The 17,656-nt window shown below is 45.8% G+C and overlaps 3 protein-coding genes across 3 annotated transcripts; 1 reads left to right on the forward strand and 2 right to left on the reverse strand.

Annotated features, from left to right (window-relative positions):
- Positions 1-1,449: 1,449 nt before the first annotated feature.
- Positions 1,450-2,200, reverse strand: F4822DRAFT_442846 (uncharacterized protein; the record flags this gene model as incomplete). Its single annotated transcript, XM_051463037.1, has 2 exons — positions 1,450-2,106; positions 2,177-2,200. 2 exons carry the CDS (start codon positions 2,198-2,200, stop codon positions 1,450-1,452), a joined length of 681 nt encoding a protein of 226 aa, XP_051315381.1.
- A 3,233-nt stretch (positions 2,201-5,433) lies between these two features.
- Positions 5,434-8,285, forward strand: F4822DRAFT_205946 (uncharacterized protein). The gene is made up of 2 exons (XM_051453798.1): positions 5,434-6,536; positions 6,589-8,285. The coding sequence occupies exons 1-2, from the start codon at positions 5,587-5,589 to the stop codon at positions 8,087-8,089; spliced, it is 2,451 nt and encodes an 816-aa protein (XP_051315382.1). The 5' UTR covers positions 5,434-5,586; the 3' UTR covers positions 8,090-8,285.
- Positions 8,286-9,206: 921 nt separating this feature from the next.
- Positions 9,207-13,796, reverse strand: F4822DRAFT_205950 (RNI-like protein). The gene is made up of 4 exons (XM_051453799.1): positions 13,332-13,796; positions 11,069-13,202; positions 10,272-11,008; positions 9,207-10,219 (listed from the first exon to the last, which is right to left on the reverse strand). Exons 1-4 carry the CDS (start codon positions 13,372-13,374, stop codon positions 9,579-9,581), a joined length of 3,555 nt encoding a protein of 1,184 aa, XP_051315383.1. The 5' UTR covers positions 13,375-13,796; the 3' UTR covers positions 9,207-9,578.
- Between the last annotated feature and the right edge of the window lie 3,860 nt (positions 13,797-17,656).

Below are 17,656 nucleotides of genomic sequence, written 5' to 3' on the forward strand. Positions count from 1 at the left end.
GAAAAGAGCAAATGGGGGGACGCGACTGTTGAAATAGACCGCGATGCGAACTATGAGTGGCCGGATGGGGAGAGACCAACGTGGGTCATGAATGCAGGTCGACTGCAACCGTCTCACCGTCCTACATCGTGAGCCAGTGAGAAAAGTTGAAACATTTGGAACATTGTGGGGAAGAAAAGAGAGAAGCGCCGGGTGCCAGGGGTTTACAAGGCCTATAAGGGCTGCAAGGGGTACTAACGGATAACAGAGCGGGGTTTGAAAGCCACTAGATAGAAAGTAACCAATAGGAATTGCAGTCACTCTGAAGATCAGCTAAAATTCAGTGGCTGGAGGTCGCTATCCGTCTTTTCTATACCCCTGTCCGCATCGCGCTTGGCCTATATGCAGGCGCGAGTTTGACACGAAATAAACGCGAAGGTGCCGCCTGTTTTCTTCCTATTCGTATAAGAAGGTCGTGTAAGCGCTCTCTTGACAACAAATCCATTATCTCGCCTGATGCCATTTCGACTTACGACATTCAATGAATTTTGAAGATCTACCAAAACGAAGAATAGTATAACCGATTCCGATGTGTTATACATTTGACCTTGTATAAAAGATGGGAATAGTGGCTGGGAAGAAAAGGTGGTCTATACAGGCGACTAAACGTGGCTTCGACACGATGGACGACTAGAAGAAGCACGAGAATCGCGCGTCAATACATACACCAACCCAGCAACAGGGACACCCACCCACCACATCCACAACAATTGTATAGTCCCAAGGATGCTCGCGTGAGATATCAGGTCCCGGACGATCTGTTTCGAAACATTTCAACCGATAATTAGTTCGGGGCTAGATCGCACAGCAGGTAACCCCGGCTTTCCCCGTTCTAGTATCTTTCCATATGGAGAGCTCCGGACGGCGATACAAGAGATCGGCTAGTCCTTATTGGCGAATCAACGTGATTATTCGTATCGCCACTCTTCACCTCACCTTGGTCTATTCCGTCTGGACATACTGCTACCAATAGGTAGGTGTAGGTTGTGCTACCATGTTCTATGGTTATCCCACATTCACAGCCCCATCACCTCTTATCAGCAAGACACCACCAAAGCAGTACAAGTTTATCGTTAAATGGATATCAATTCCACTACCTAGTACCATCGTAGCACCAAGCTGCATATACCTAAGGGCTGAGGGTATGCTACTCGCATTAGCCAATGGTGGGGAAATACAGTTCTACTCGGTTCGACTTGCATTCGTATTTTGTGACTATCAAAGACCGGTTCCCGCTCGCATTGATCTGTCTAGCTAGGTAGTATGAAGGCGCGTCTTAGGAAGCCATAACCATGCACAATGATATTTCAACTACCCGAGCCGCAATTCAGCAGATTCTTCCCACGCCAGACCAGCCCCTAATCCGTGAGCACAGTTTCCTTTTCATCATGCTTCATTCCACATAGTCTTCTAGAAGAGCACTTCTTCAATCCGCACCAGGCGGTGCCCAGGCTTCAGGTACCCCGGCTCCGGCCTCGGAGTAACCGCCGGCCTGATGTCTAGCAATGCCAACATCGACCCATCCGGCTTAGGGAATGCCCTAGACATCATTTCCTTCGCCTTATCCCAATTCATTGAGAGACATTGGTAGTGAATGTTCACTAAGCCCCCGTCCCTTCGCTCGGTCCGATGTTCAATCCCGTCCTCTCCATGGATCAGACTAAGCATAAAAAAACTTGCGGTCCTTTCCTTCCCCCACGATTGGATTGTCTTGCCTCCCAGATCCACCACCTGTTCAAATTCGCCCTGGATAATGGCACGATCTTTATGAAGTAACATGATATGGAAGTTATCTTCGTCCACCAAATCGTGGAGAGCCAGGGTTTGCTTATATTTGCCTATTTCAATTGCGACCTCGTCGTGGTCGCGCCATTGAATCGGGTGCTGGGGGGCACTACTTGGGGAACGTCGAGATCTTTTGGGATTTCCGGCATCTCTATACATGGATTCTGAGAGTTGTGGGGTTGTGTAAGGGCAGCGTAAGTCCACAACGACATTATTTTCGTCGAATTCGTAGTGAGTCGGCCGGTAGATCATTCTATCAGCCCTATTGCCTTCTTCCTCTCTCTAATAGGGCAATGAGGTTAGCATGCTATTTATGATGAGTAGGTAATCAATCATCACCAAATCCTCATACCTTGCGTTTTCCGTGATGAGACATTGGATCCATGTCTTTCAGGGCAATAGGTTAAGAACGCCGAATTCGAAATTGAGAGTGAGATTGATAACACCAGTTCGAATTTGTAAAGAAAATTGATGACACCGAGTTCGAAACTGATAGTAAGGTCGATAACACGGGCAGTTCGAAGTCGTGAGTAAGGTTTTGGAAGTTAGAAGAAATGAAAGGTGAACAAAATCCTCGAGTCGAGGGAAGAGGGCGCCCAATGCCACTGCCCAAAGGGGAGAAAAAGGAAATAAGGAAGGAGCAAAGGAGAATAAAGATCACAAGGCTCAATCAAACCAGCAGCATTTGACTTTCGTAGATTCCACTAAATATGTTACCAAAAACTTAATTATACATAGAAAATCACCAGCCTTCAGATTCAAAACATGCAACCGATCTTCGTGGCAAGATCGAGCAGTAAGTTTCAAGGACTTGTGGAAAATATCGAGCCATTGAGGTAGGAAAAGTATTGAAATACTAAGTGATACCTCATTGACTCCTCATTGACTCTATTCCAATTTTCTGCCAATATAACCATTGCATCCCCGGCCCTTATACCAAGTCGCTCTCGCAGTGCTCTGCGAGGCCACTGGGAAGAAGCTAGCCTGATTTTAGTTGGGAATAGCATCAAAGTTTCCGAGCGCCCATTTCATAAGTAGATAACGCAGTTCAATTTCATTGTACGCAATAACAATATTACGGTCTTCCTCATACTAGCGTAGATTATATCGTAGTGGCTTGACACTTCTTCGTAGCTACACAGCAGGTAGTCATAAAACTCCTATTTAAAGGACCGCATACTCGAAGGTCATCGCGCTGGATACTATATAACTGAAGGGAGTGATATTCGTCTACTGCCAGATCGGTTCATGGCATCTACATTTCAAATATTATCTCCTTCCTAGACTTGATTATGACTGTCTAATTGTTCGAGTCATACATGCGGAAAACGCATCCATAACTGGTTGCTTAGGTTATTTCATAATGGCATGACTTGGGATATCATTTTCAGCGAGACACAAACCTAGGTAGTAGTCGATATTTTATCTTACTTTCATGGCCAACGTGGACGTTGAATTTAAGTGACAGGTGACAACATCAAGTGGTACATAGATATATGTGATATATGTAGGCATTGAAGGTTTAAAAATAACCAATCATGTTCAACTAGAGTTGAATGCATGTTGTCTTTATTTTCACCATGATAGCTGTGGGAAACCCCTCTCTCTTCGGTATAATGGATTGTATGTTAGAATTACGTGCTTACGTTTCTGGTTGCAAAAATTCCCCTATCATTATTTTTAAAGACAACTTTCCATAGACTGCCAGCATACCTACCTAGGTAGGTATTCATCTATAATCGGATTTGTATAAGTGTAACGACGCTAGCACCCTAGCAAGAGAGGCCAAGTCTGATTGGCTTAATCAAGCAGTGGCTTTCTGTTTGGAGAACTCACCGGGTAAAATACGGCAAGATACTTAGGGTACTTATAGCGGACTGTTGTACGGCATTTTCGCGGTGCATCTGAAACACAGCCAAGATAAAAATTCTGAACCTGCAAAAATCACAAAATCAGACTGGACCGCACTAATCAATCTACCCAATACGGCCCCCCCTCTCTCCTTGCAGTCTAGCAAGGCATCTTTTCGTTGCGAATCAGAGGTCGACACATTGATACGACCTCGTTGATCTCTTCTTTCAATGACGTATGTGCATTACATATACACACACAACCGCCGTTGCATCACTGCAAAGAAACGTGGTAATGAGGTGACGACAACGGATGATCAGTGATGTGATAGTAATTGCAATTCGTGCTGCACGATAGATAGGTTGAGTTCTATTTCCATCATGGAAGAAACATTAAAGGAAAAAAAACTCGGTTGTTTGAAAGGGAGATGAAAGGGGATGACTGAGCCAATTTCACATTCTCCTCCCCTATTTGTTTCTCGTAAATGAACATGGGCCCTGTCGAGAGCCGAGCACAGCAGCATTTATCGGACGACGATGGTGGGCTTTCCAGGCCTTATCACATTTCCCTCATGGTGGGCTGAAACAGGACAAGGGCCTCTAGCATAGCCCTGCTTGTCCAGGGCCCCCCTACCCATGCCAATACCATAAAACTTGCCGTACTCACCTATAACTTAGCACGCCTTAGGTACCTAACCTAACCTACACAGGATCTCAAGACTCGAGATTCTTTCCACAAGCGAATCCCACGTCAGCACGCGGCATTCGTTCCAAGCCGAATCTGTGATGTGTTGGAAGAAATAGAGCATCCTATCTCGGCGGACTTGCTATATACGCTGAAAAAGGAAATCCGACCAGCAAAGGCTTAGTCAATCGTCTCATCCTGAACTCTTGGAAGCATTATATCGTATTCTCTTATGATTCGACTCATTTTCATGCTTGACTGCTGTCGCATAACAATCATTTTTCGAATCGGCTACAAGCTGTACGACTTTGCTAGGGAGCAAGTTAGCCATACGATTAACTCTAAAGGTTCTGAAGCTGCAGCAATAGTCAGCTGTATTCAGCTTCCCGCTGCGGGGGAGGCTGATTTTGGAGTAATACCTATTTCCTGGTTGTCTTGCGCTGTGTTGCATCTCATTTATGTCCTCCGGAGCTAATGGTTGGTGATGTTTTAGCGACCTAACGTACCGTGCCGGCATTTAGTGTATGTGCATTTGTTGGCCAAGTTCTTTTTTTCCGACCCTTTTTGGTGATCTTCAAAGTTGAAGATAGTCTAGTGACTTGCAGGTTTTCTATCTCGACTAGCTGGGATATATTTATAATATCCCCTCGCCTCTTATCCCTTTTTTCGTCCAGAAGTCTAGACGATCTCATCATTTCCATCAGCGGACTGTCTCGACGAGGCATTAGTTCCCCTAGGTGGGCTTTCAATGCAAAAGCTCATTCCAGACCCAGCGGCTTGAAACACACTTTTCTGATTGGCCTCTGGTACAATAAAATTGAGGGACTATGCGGACCCCAGTCGTACTTGATGCACCCTGAACAGTCTATCCCGGAGCGGCTCGTACAATCACTCGCTTACCCATCCCACCCTTCTCCGTGATCCATGCCTAATAACTGAGCACCCCGGGACGATCATGGAAGAAGAGGGGCCCCTGTCGTTCTCTGGTGTTAGCTCTGCCTTTTATACCATACAAAAGAGCTGACAGCCCCTCCGCCTTCGATCTTACGCTGATCTCTTGATCTTTCTTTCGTTCCGGGTCCCTGCTGTTGCGGTGGTTTCTTTTCGTTTCCTGTTCCCTGTTTTCCCAATTCACTTCTTGGTTTATCATCCATACGCCCTCGCCTTGCGGATATGGAAATTGGTGCTATTATTTTGGTATGGAGATTGTAATACAAACTAGGAACCATGAGTCGGCTACGATCAGACACGCATACGACTGTTATGGAGTCATCCAACAGAAGACCGAGCATTTGGGCAGGTAGTTTACGACGTGATCACATTCGTCTTGATGATCTAGCATCCGATAGGATCGAGGAGGGCCAACCGTACACATCTTCAAAATCAGGACCTTCTAGCGCCTCTAGACAAAATTCATTCGCCTGGCCTTTTCACGGTCGTAATGCCTCGGAAGCATATTCAACAACGAGATCGAGCCGCTTCACCTTTCGAACTTGGCAGCCCCGAACTTTCTTCCGTCCGCATGATGATACGGCAAGCATAGATAGGAGTATTGTCCCGGATTACGTTGTTAACTTCCTGAGAGGAGAAACACCTGAGACATTAGCAAGGAAAAAGGAACGAAGCAAATGGGGTCAACGGGGTGTCGAAGTCACAACGCCACGCCGAGATACGCATACATCACATCCGATTGAATATGGCCATTATTATTCCTCAAGTACGGATTTAACTCACGATTTAAACACATTTAGTAGTTGGAGTAGGCAAAGCGGCCTACGGAGACACATTACCGGATGGCGAGGTGGAGTCATATTCAACTCTTTAATATCGTTTATAATCTTACTCGTTGGAATAATATGTTTAATATTGGTCATCGCAAGGGCTAGACTTCTCTCTGGAGAATCAGCTATTTATTCGGGTGGTTGCGCAACGGCCGAACGTATCAACATGGGAATCCACGTTGTCATTAACGCTTGCGGCATTGCTATTATTGCCGGAGCAAATTACGTCTTCCAAATACTCTCAAGTCCGACGAGGCGAGAGTTGGCCGTTGCGCATGGAAACAAGCGTTGGCTTGACATCGGCATACCCTCATTGCGCAACTTCGCGCATATCTCGGGGTTTCGAACTGCACTCGCAATCATTGTATTGTTGAGTGCAGTCGCTGCCCAAATAATGTACGTCTTCCGACATTAAATGGGAGTTATTTATCGGACTGACAGTGTACAGATATAATGCAGTAATTTTCACGACTCGAAATATAGTCAACTACGAAGTATTATTCGTAACACAATCGTTTCTCGACCACGCTCCTTTCAATAACGACACAAATACCAACGAGGGAGGACTCCCCGACTCTGAAATAATCAGCCTCCAAGACACGGCTGGTACTTTTACTAACATGACTCCAACTACATGCCTACAAGAATTTAGTCGCATTTTCCAACCTTCGTTTGATGCCGTATTACTCGTCACAACCACCGATCCTACAACCACCTCTCTCATCTACACTAGCCAGTCCGGCACTTCACTAACAACTTTCTCTTCAAATAACAACGACATCACAGCCCCGGATGGCTCTTCAGTTCAATACTGCCTTGCACGACCCAGTGCGCCAGAGACCTGCAGTGTCAATCTTAGCGGCTCTATACTCGGCATCGCAGTACTCATCAACCTCGCAACTGTCATCACAATGGCAGTTATTCTAGCAAGGTCTTCTTTCGAACCTCTCGTGACTATTGGCGACGCGATCCGCTCATTCCTCCGCCATCCCGATCCAACGACCGCCAACTCATGCCTGCTGACGAAAGCTGACGTTCGCCAAGGGAACTGGGTATCCAGTGAGGCGCAATTCTTCGTCCCCACCAACCATTACTGGTTCCAAACACCATCGCTTCGTCGGTGGATACTGCTTGCGTTCTCATGGATCGCAATCGTAGTCCCAACAGCCGTAGCTTTTGGGCTAATTGGAAATCTGGACGATGGTCTAACCCTCTTCGGTGTCGCGACGCCTCACCTGTCCTTCCTACTCCCCTCCGCAATCGACAAGGCCCAAATGGCACTCGTCCTTGCACTGCCACAACTCCTTATCGCCGTCTTGTACCTCGTCACCAACGCCCACGTCACGACATACTTCCTCTCGCACGAACTTTCGCAATTCTCGCTCCGGTCCCAACCACTCCGCGTCTCCTCCATCGCAGTCGGCGAACAAGATACCAGCCTTTACCTAACCCTACCACGACCCGTATCCTGGACTCTACTAGCTTGGTTCGCAACAATGGGATTCGTCCTCAGCCAAGCCGTATTCCCTGGCGTAATCTCATACGCGACGAACCCGCCAGCCCCAGGATCGCGACCTTCCGACGATATAATAGCCGTCTCATTCAGCACGCAAGCAATTCTCACATTACTAGCGCTCCTAGTAGCCCTCGCAATCGGTGTCCTAGCCCTAGGCTTGAGACGCGCGGCATCTGCATCGCTTGCTAGCGGTGAGGGCAAGGGAAACCCACTCGTACTAAAAGGTGGATCTTGCAGTGCCGTTATTAGTGCAAAGTGCCATCACCACGACGTAGTCCCGCCCGGACAAGCCCCGCAAGTAGATGAAGGAGATTTATGGCTACGTTCAATAACATGGGGTGTTGTCGAGGAAGGTACCGGCATGCGACCCGGCCGGTGCGGATTTTCGGCGAATAGCGTAGGGTGTGTTGATGCGGGACGGAACTACGTCTAAGAACATACTCACCTACGCCACTCATTTTTCGGAATATTATTAGGCATGGTTCGGGTTCGGCATAATTCATTTTTGGGATCGGCGATAGCGAGAGAGGGGACATGGACCAGTCATTACATATTTACATACATTATACCCAACAGCGAGCGTTCGCAATAGCGTGTTTTTCCTTATTTAAATATTATTGGTCTTGGATATAGGACGGGTGGTTCTCGGGTGGTAGCATATATCGCGAGCGAGCGAAGGAGGAAGGATAAAGAGGAAGGAATGCGACGAGCGCAGGGAAACACGGGAACAGGACTTATTTACCAATTTTTATCACAAGGCAGAAAAAAGCGCATAGTCTGCTGGGAAAGACATAGAAGAGATTGATTCTCGCGAAACGCCGATTGCTATGTTGCACACGCTCTTGATACGTTACGTTTTAGGTACGCTATTAAGAGTTTAAAGAAGAAATTCAAAATATAAAGATATGAAGATACAAGTAAAGAGTGCCTGACCAGTGAAGAGTACAAATACGAATATAAGCCTCCAGTTAGCGCTTACTACTTCCCACGTTGACAGATACTACGGATGCATTGATAGATCTACACTACAACACTACGGCGACAAAGCGGACTTACATGTATCTCCATTTTTCCATACTCCATCTTCGGGCTCCTCGGCGCGGCGCATAACCACCCGTCATATCACTCCCAACATATATCTCAACGCATATATAAATTACATCACATCCGATACATAAACTCGGGTAACCTGCCTACCTGTCTACTCAGATATACTAATCAAATAGCTTACCCTAGGTAGACAACATCCGATCTCCAACCTATCTAATGGCTATAAATACCTACACAAGCACACAGGCACACCAACGGACCTAATCACCGGACCACTCGGATACCGGCAACAAGGACGAAAAAACTCCGATGGTGTCTTTGTATTGCCCACTTATCCAACGCACTTATTCAACAAATGCGGCACACGTATCAGATAAATAGGTGGGTATATGAGGGTAGACTTGGGTAGATGGGACAATTTTCGATTTTGGTTTGACTGCTATTTTCTCTTTTCTCTTCCACTGCTCTCCTTCGTCAAGATGAGTTACATAGCGAAATAAAGTCAAGTACGGCGTCTCTTATAGTTAAGCTTATAGCTTCGAGAGCCACTGTCCACTATCCCCACTATTCGTGTCTCCTTTCCATCCTTCCCTCCTCGATTTGAATTGAACTTTTCACACTTCCTTTCCCTATTGACTACCTCCCAGGTAGTGAGTTACCAAGCTATTCCAAAGTTCGACGCCTCTGAACGCCAGAGAATATCGTACATGCGATATTTCCGTTCGCGAATAATAAATAAATAAACAGATACCCCGTTGAGTCCCCCTCGAACGCTCAAAATGCAACTTGGCATTGGTACAGATATCGATACAACATATTAGATTTCCTTATCCGTTGCCATTCCCCCGATTTTCGATCATGGCGCACTGCGCTTAGTCTGAAATAGCCTCTTCGTCGACCGAAATGTTATCTTGTTGGAGTTCGTTCTTAGATTCGACGTGGACGTTGGCCCTGGCTTTCTCCTGTGCTTCGATGAAATTCTCCCAGTACTGAGGATCCTCATCGCGCAATCTTCTTACAATTTCCTCCCTATTTTCTTGGAAGGCACGCACGGGTCCCTTCTCCTCGACGGCCTTCTTTACGTCCTCGTCTCCGTCCATTAATTCGCTAATTATGGATGATACGACCTTTACATGGTTAGGATCGTTCCCGATCTCCTCATTGCCGATGAGCAAATCATAATGCTCCTTGTTAAGTAGAAGGCCCCGGCGGAATCTATGGCCGACACGGAGGGCGAGCGCTTCTTCCTCCGCAAGAGCTTTGGAAGTAAAGGAGATAACAGAGTTAGGCCGGGATCGAGAGTTCGGCGAACGAAGGACTGTTTCTGCCTCTTCCGTATCCGACATTGGACCCGTGTCTACTTCAAGAGATGAAATAGACGTGCGCTCAGTCGCAGGACCAGTTAAACGATCCGATGCAGGGGCCTCCGTTGATAATTGCCGTGTTTCTGGGAACTCGTTCTCGAAGCGTTGTATGATTTCCTCGATAGTTTGGTCGAGGAAGCTAAGACGATCTATATCAAGATTAGCATTCAAAATTGAAGAAGGAAAATGTGTTAAGCTTACGGTAGTTGTGTATGTCCTTGGTGGAAGATGCTTTGGCCATAGCCAAGGCTGGCTGAAGCCGTGCGCGGATCTTCCGAGCGCTAATAAGCAAATATTTGGACATATCCTTGACCTTTCCTGGAGGCAACTGGGTTCTAGGCGTGGTTATACCGGATTCGAGGTCTCTAGTAAATTCGCTCGATTGTCGCCTGGTATCGTCCCCTCGGTTCTTCAGAACACAAGCTAGAGCTTTCACAACACCTGTACCGCCAATGACATAATCCTCGTCGGGTGCAGGTTCGCTATCATCATCCATAGTAACAAGCGGAGATTCGTCCTCATGGCCAACAAGATGTCGAAGAACCTCCGGTAACTTATCTGGCTGGCTATCGTCGCTGACCGAATCCTGAAATTCCGGTACGCCCTGCAAATTCCTCATACAATATACCACGACACGATCTGCCAACGCTTTGACAACCTCGCCTGATTCGGAACTAGGGTTCTCTATGTCAACCTTAACTAATGCTCTCGACACACGAGCAGCGGCTAGGAGGGAAGCATATAGAGCGCATGCCTCCTCTTGGGCCTCTTCAGTCTTAGCGTCAGCCAAGCTTACGAGATCCGGGTTCTCAAGTATATTAATGTGCGCCAGAGTCTTAGCTTCGGGCAATATTTCAGCAAGAGAAATGACTTGTTCTGATGATAACGACACATCCGCGAGATGCAATCGCTTCAATCCAATCATCTGAGGTAGATACCTAACAAAACAACATTAGCATCACGTACTTAGCCATGTGTTCCATATTCGTGTAACTTACTTGCGAAGCAATCCGATAGCACTGGGTTCGGACATAAAGAGCGCGGGATTATGCGATAGATCAAGGAACTTGAAATTGCGAAGCTTCACTAATTTCGGAAGCAGCTTGCACAAAGAGGCCGGTCGAAGATTGCAATTTGCCAAGCTAAGAGCCCAAAGTTCGTCGTGTTCTTCAAAGGCCGCAGAGATCTCGGCGATGTGGTCTCTTAGATCGTTGCCACCGAGGTCGAGCCCTTCGCATTTCACGCCACGCAGGTATCGTGCGACATGCTGAGCACCTTGAGTATCGAGGTTGTTGTTAGCAAGACCGAGTCTTATCACTCCTGATTTTAGAACACCGTCTATGATAGCACCAAGTTGGTTCGTGGTCAACCCAACCGAGCCGAAATTTAGAAGTTCCAACTCGGAACCAGCCAACCGTTCTGCAATCGACTTGGAGAGTAGGAAAGCCAAATCGAGTGGGGCCGGGGGAGGAGAATGACGTCCGACGTTGTAGTGGAGATGATGACTGATTGGTGTCTTCGCAGGCTCCATGGTTTTAGGGAAGGTCAAATTCGAAAGATCGAGATATTTGATAGAACGACACATGTGGATGAAGAGGCAGATATGTTTCCAACCCTCAACCCCAATCTTGCTATTATTCTTCAATACGAGTCTTTGGACGACGCCCCCTTGCTGGGTTAAATCGACCGAGTTGGAAGTGCATCTTCGCAGTCTAGTGCTCGTTGGTCTTCGAGCTGCTAGGAGGCCGGCGAGAATGACTCGGACGCCCTCATCAGTCAACCCACAGTCCTCCAATATGACTTCTCTGATAGGAACAACAGCTAGGAAATCTCCCAGAGTAATTAAGTCTGGCAGCGACATGAAATACCCGGTGAGGTCCAGCTTCTCGACAATACCATTCTCGCATGATGCGGTAGTCTTTGGAAGTTGCCCAGTTATCTTGGTTAGAATATCTGTCTCTCGCAATTGACAGCATCGTCGATATATCCTCCCCGGGCTTGTGGTTGGAACAGACTGCATCTTTGATATTCCCGAATGTATTGAGAGGTCTTCTGTCGAACTGTCGCTGTCAAGGTGCAGCTCCATAGGGATAGCTCCCTTCTCAAGCGCCTCTTTACGCTTCTGTTCCTTCTTAGCCTTTCGTTCCGCTTCACTCTTCTTTTTCTTTTCCTTCTTGCGGGTAGTCTCCTTTTCTTTTACGGGTTCGTCTTCCTTCGCGACTCCATTGGTTTTTGCTTGTCCGTTTGTCGACTCGATACCCTCTTTCTCCGGCTCTTTCGGAAGAACTTCACCAGTTGCCTTCACCACGCCAATATTTTCCTTTTGCTCTTCCAAAGCCTTAGGATTCTTCAGTGCTTCTCCTTCGCTCTTTTCGGTCATCTTTCGTTTCTGGGCTTTATCGGCAGGCTTCTTGGGCTCGGGCTCTTCATCTGCATATCTAGGCATCGGTGCAATTTCAACATCTACGCAAAAGGCAACCCGGCGAAGCTTTGCTTGGCTGAGTTCGTTGACCTTACACCTCTCTCGATGTTTATCAACGTTCAAGACTTTTCGCTCTACGAGACCATGACTAGCTTTTGAGCCTGGTGTTATGTTACCACTCGAAGATGATAAGCGGCGGAAGACACCTAAGAAACCAGGCTGGTTCGCTTTGGGAGGAGCGGGGATATATGGAGCATCGCCATTTTGTCGCGATGCGTGGGGTAGAACGGCATTCTTGCTGGGTGATATTTTCGGCAAAGGAGCTACATCGTCTGTATCGGGAGATTGGGGTATCGGAGCTAGAGGCGCGGTATTTGCATTTCCGTTTCCATTCGAGGGAGATCCGGAGAACTTAGACGAAATATTGGAAAACCATGATCCTTTCCTCTGGGGAGGTGTGCCATTTTGACCTGGAGATCCCTCATTTGACTGACTTCTTGTCCTACCTGGACGTGGAGGTATGGATTTGACGGGCACGGGTGTTTCTGTCGGAGCGGGAAATGGGGCCGGAGAAGCAGTTGGCGGTGCGGACGCAGGTTTACCATTGACTTTGCTCGGGGTGGCAGGTTTTAACGGGCGATTCGGGGTAGGAGAATCGGTAATTTGGTTGGAAGTTGCATTCCAATTCGTGCCATGTTCCCTCCAGTTGTCTGTATCCCGGAGAGGGTCGTCAGCCTCTAGTACTCTTCCCAAATGTGCCAAACCATTTCCAGTGACCCAGGAAGTGCAGGAAATGGATAGAAAGAGGGATTTTCAAGCATTAGTACGGTAAACATTACCTTTTCCATGCGTCATCCAGCTAACATCCATAATATGCTCCATGCTGGATTCCGCTCCCTTTGTGCTGTGTTTTACTAGTGGATGTTGCGAACCAAGTTATTTTGCCTTGTATAATATCTAGAAATAATGTTATCCTCCCCTAAGATCTAAGACCCCCAAATATATGCAAATCCTTCGAGCAGACCGTATGTCTTGCCTTGCGTCGTGGCGTCGTCGACGGGGCGGGTCTTGGGGTAAGTGCGTACGTGCGTGGACTCGCCGACGAGGATGTTGGGAATGGCTGGTTTAATGAGTTCCCGGACTTCGCGGTCGCGATATCGCAAGCTGAAAGAAGAAACAATAAAATCGATGTGTTGGTCCCATAGAGCACAGCCCGTTTAATCAAATTGCTGGGTGTATGCGTTTCGCAGTCAAGCAAGGGCTATTCCTAAACAATTCGCCATCTCGAATGAAGAATTGAAGAATAATGGAGTAGTGTATGTAAGTTGGTAAGATTGAGAGGGAAAAAAGGTCGACTTATTGGATATATCCCGATCCTTACTACAGCGTAACCTGACTAACTAACAGACGACAAACAGGGCATAAAATAGATAAGAAAGGGCTTAGAGCTCAAGAAAAAAGTGTGGGGTTCACCCGTTTCTTAAAGGAGGATGAACCGAGTCTATAGCGAAAGTGATGCAATATATTTATCGAGCTACCACCTTACTTGGTCTAGAGTAGGGCCGGCCAGGTAGTGAATAATCGAAGAATGCGCTAAGTTTGGGTGGATGACTAAGGGACGAAAAGAGGAATTGAGATAACTTTGACAGGGCTTGCAGGCTTGCAGGGTGCTGCATTCAAAAAGAAAAGGAAAAAAGATTTGACGACCTCGCAGATGTGCAGATATGTCAGCACATTGCAAAAAAAGAAAAAGAAAAAAAGATGGTTACAATTTGAAGGTACAGTAGCACGTAGATCTTCGTATCAAGATTCGTCTGTTTTCCTTCGTCAATTCCCGAGTTTTGTTCACTCCTATTTTTTCTTAGAGTAGATTGGATGGAGGGGGAGAAAAAAAGTCTAAGTGAGTAAGTGATTGGAATGTAACACAACGCAAAACGCAACACTGCGGACACCGAGTTTAAGATAAGGTGGGCAGTCGAGTCTACTTGGTTATTCCACGAGATGCTGCAATAGCGCCAATTCAAGGGAGGCGGCGCTTTCAGTGGTTATCGAACCCGGGAGGCGCAGGGGGGCACAGAACAAAGTTTCAATGGAACATTGAACTACATGTAATTACTACATGTGTATGTACAAAACTACTACGAAGTTGGAGGTACTAATCCACCTGGAGTATCACGCTGTAGGTACCCTAGATGTACGTACTAGATACTATGCGGTCATACGTGCGTTGGTACCCGCCGCACCAATTTTACGCTAGTAAATACCTCCACCGGCATCTACTGGATGGTATAGGGAAGCTTGGACCAAGAGACGTCACATGCATCTTCTCAGCTGTGGAAATGGCGGGATAGCTAAGAAAAAAAGGCAAGATCAACTGAGAGATCGACTGAGGAGGGCAAGAGGGGCATGGCATGGGCATATGGCATGAGGCGTAAAGCGTGAGGGGGCGAAAAATAAAAAAGATTGAGGGACGTACCTACCCAAGAAAATGAAACAACTGGCTGAATGCGTGCAATCATCCAAGAAAATCTAATGATATGATTGGTCCGAGGTGAGCCGATACCTACATGTACCATCATGGCCACCCGAACCAGCATGAACCCATCAGCTGACTCCGGCTTTTACCGATCCTATCGTTTGACGAATCTAAATCGCTGGATGACACAAATAGTACAACTTCTCCGATTCTACTCGGGACCTTATTGGAAACCAGATAAATTACACATGTCGCCTATCGCCGATTAATGCAAACGATTAAAGTGATCGAAAATGGTTTCATTTTCGCAATGCAAGTTAGCGAAATGCTGAAGACCGCTTTCTTACCTAGGTACTTGACAACTGTCAAAGTTAGGGCTATGCGAGTCAAGTCTCAATAGACCCTTCGAGATCTACCTCCCTTACTTTTTACAACTTAGACTCGTACAAGGAACATGCCAATAAACCCAACCTAGCAATACCGCAAAACACACCAATATGACGGCATTCTTGCTTCTTATTAGTTTCTATTAAGTGGGTTAGGTATATGATATATGTAGCAAGGTACGTTAGCTTGTCTTCCCCGTCTAATATTAGCCTAGCAGTGCCTAGTAAATTCTAGGATGAACGAAATAGGACTCTTTCAAACAAACATTTGAACACAAAGACTAAATGCAGTCTATATTCTGCTACCGGAAATCTTAATAAGGAATAATATGGATAAGTGAAACGCCACCTATTACACCAATTCGGAATATCACATATACGATATCACAATATCATGATATTTGTTTGTTGTAGATCATCGAACGGTGGCTGTTGGGTTTGCTTAAAATACATAGAATTTCGCCATGCACGATAATTGAACAAGTTACGATTGGCCGCCAGCACATATTAATGTAACCCAGGTTCCCCTGATAATCGTCGATTTCGATGATTCGGATTAATATGAGGAGAAATGAGAAAGACGTTTTTTTGGAGATGATTTCTGAATAGGTAGAAGTATTTTCATATGACTGCATTGCACCTCTACGTAATGATGCATCAAACTCAAAATGGAGGTAGCAATCTAGAATCGCCGCGCACGTGACTTCAAAATAACCTCAAAAAACTCCACTTCCAGCTAGGACTAAACTTGTGGATACCACCAAGCCCTGAGAGGTCCTGAGTAATCGGGGAAATGAAGTCCCAGTTCTTAACACCAATAACATACCATCTACTGCTACAGCTAGCTATGGCATTTGAAAAGCTGTTTCTATTTTAGATCTTACCTAAGAGACTATCCATTATTAATCCTAAAGCATTGGATAATGAATAGCCTAATTCTATAGAGCTGGTGTTGAATGGCGTCAGCGCACCATGCCCTGTCCCGGAGGTTTATTGCGCCTCGCCGGAACTTCTAGAACAAGGCAGCATACCCCGTTCTCTCCAGCCCTACGAAGTCGGCATGCCCGATTACTACTCCGGGTGAAATTACATCTTCAATAATTAAAATATGTTATAAACACCAGCTTGACGGTGTCTCGAACAAATTCTAATACCATCATCAACCAGAATCTTCACTCTTTCTCATTCCATCTATATCAGATCTAAGATATCCCATATACTAATCAAGACAGCTTCACCTAACTTATTTAGCCACTAACTGAGCACAGCAAATGACTTATATCATATACAGACTACTAACATATTCTAGTATTTAGTTTTCAATTGTTTTACTGACAAACTCAGGTAGCCGCGAGATCGTACTACGTCTCGACGAAGACACAGGTTTGGTCCTCATGGACTTCTTTGTTAACATATGAATTTAGGTAGCATAGGCAATCCATATCAACATATCTCTACTAACCCATCAGCAGGATACTTCACTTGGTACCCAGACTAACTCCACTCGAATCTAGAACATCTTTCTTGGTATATAATACCTGGTCATACTAACTAGGCTCCACTGACTAGGTTCTATTTAGGTTCTACTAACTCACTAACATAAACAGCACATATACATACCTAAGAACTGTCTACTAATAAGAAACTATCGTGGCTAACCATAGGAGTATCTCATATAAGGTTAACACACCGTACTAGACATACTAACTACTAACTATAGCAAGCTCGAATGACGCGCCATGAGACCCCTTAACCTCTTCTACAGTTTGACGTGATTACTGATATTCAGGGGAAATCTACTAACATCATAGAAACAAGACCAGCCTTATATTTTGAGAGATAAATACTAATAGTCTTTAGCAAACCAAGCTCGCGATCTTATCTTTACTAACATAGCGGTTCTGAATAAGGGCGAACTCGGACTGTTGGACTAATTTGCTGCAGGTTGTCGGTTACTGTACTAACTATATGTATAATATATACTAATAAAGATAGGGACGAGACTATTTTTATCCTGGACTGACTTGGTTGAAGGGGTGCAATTTTCCTTGATAATTTCTTATTTTTACGGTTTGGATCCTCTCCTCTTTTCTTATCGTCATTCTATACATTAACAACGCAGATACCTGGTCTCAATATATAGGTTGAATAATCTATATTGTCTATAGCAGATATTAGCTCGATCTTGAACACTCTTTCCTCTTCCCATCTATACTATATTTTTTCTCTCTCTCTTTTTTTTTTTTTTTTTTTTTTTTTTGCCGTTCCGTCGTTCCAGACCAGAACCATGGCATTATCTGGT

Source organism: Hypoxylon trugodes, assembly GCF_022578975.1.
Source record: "Hypoxylon trugodes strain CBS 135444 unplaced genomic scaffold F4822scaffold_4, whole genome shotgun sequence".
NCBI lineage: Eukaryota > Fungi > Ascomycota > Sordariomycetes > Xylariales > Hypoxylaceae > Hypoxylon > Hypoxylon trugodes.

Bases quoted from the DNA above. Each gene is read 5' to 3' on its own strand.
- F4822DRAFT_205950 (XM_051453799.1), bottom strand. From the start codon at position 13,374: ATGGAGCATATTATGGATGTTAGCTGGATGACGCATGGAAAAG. The intron at 13,203-13,331 runs GTAATGTTTACC...TCCGGGATACAG, and splicing joins CTGGATGACGCATGGAAAAG to ACAACTGGAGGGAACATGGC. The intron at 10,220-10,271 runs GTAAGCTTAACA...ATCTTGATATAG, and splicing joins CAAGGACATACACAACTACC to ATCGTCTTAGCTTCCTCGAC.
- F4822DRAFT_205946 (XM_051453798.1), top strand. From the start codon at position 5,587: ATGAGTCGGCTACGATCAGACACGCATACGACTGTTATGGAGTCATCC. The intron at 6,537-6,588 runs GTACGTCTTCCG...GACAGTGTACAG, and splicing joins GCAGTCGCTGCCCAAATAAT to ATATAATGCAGTAATTTTCA.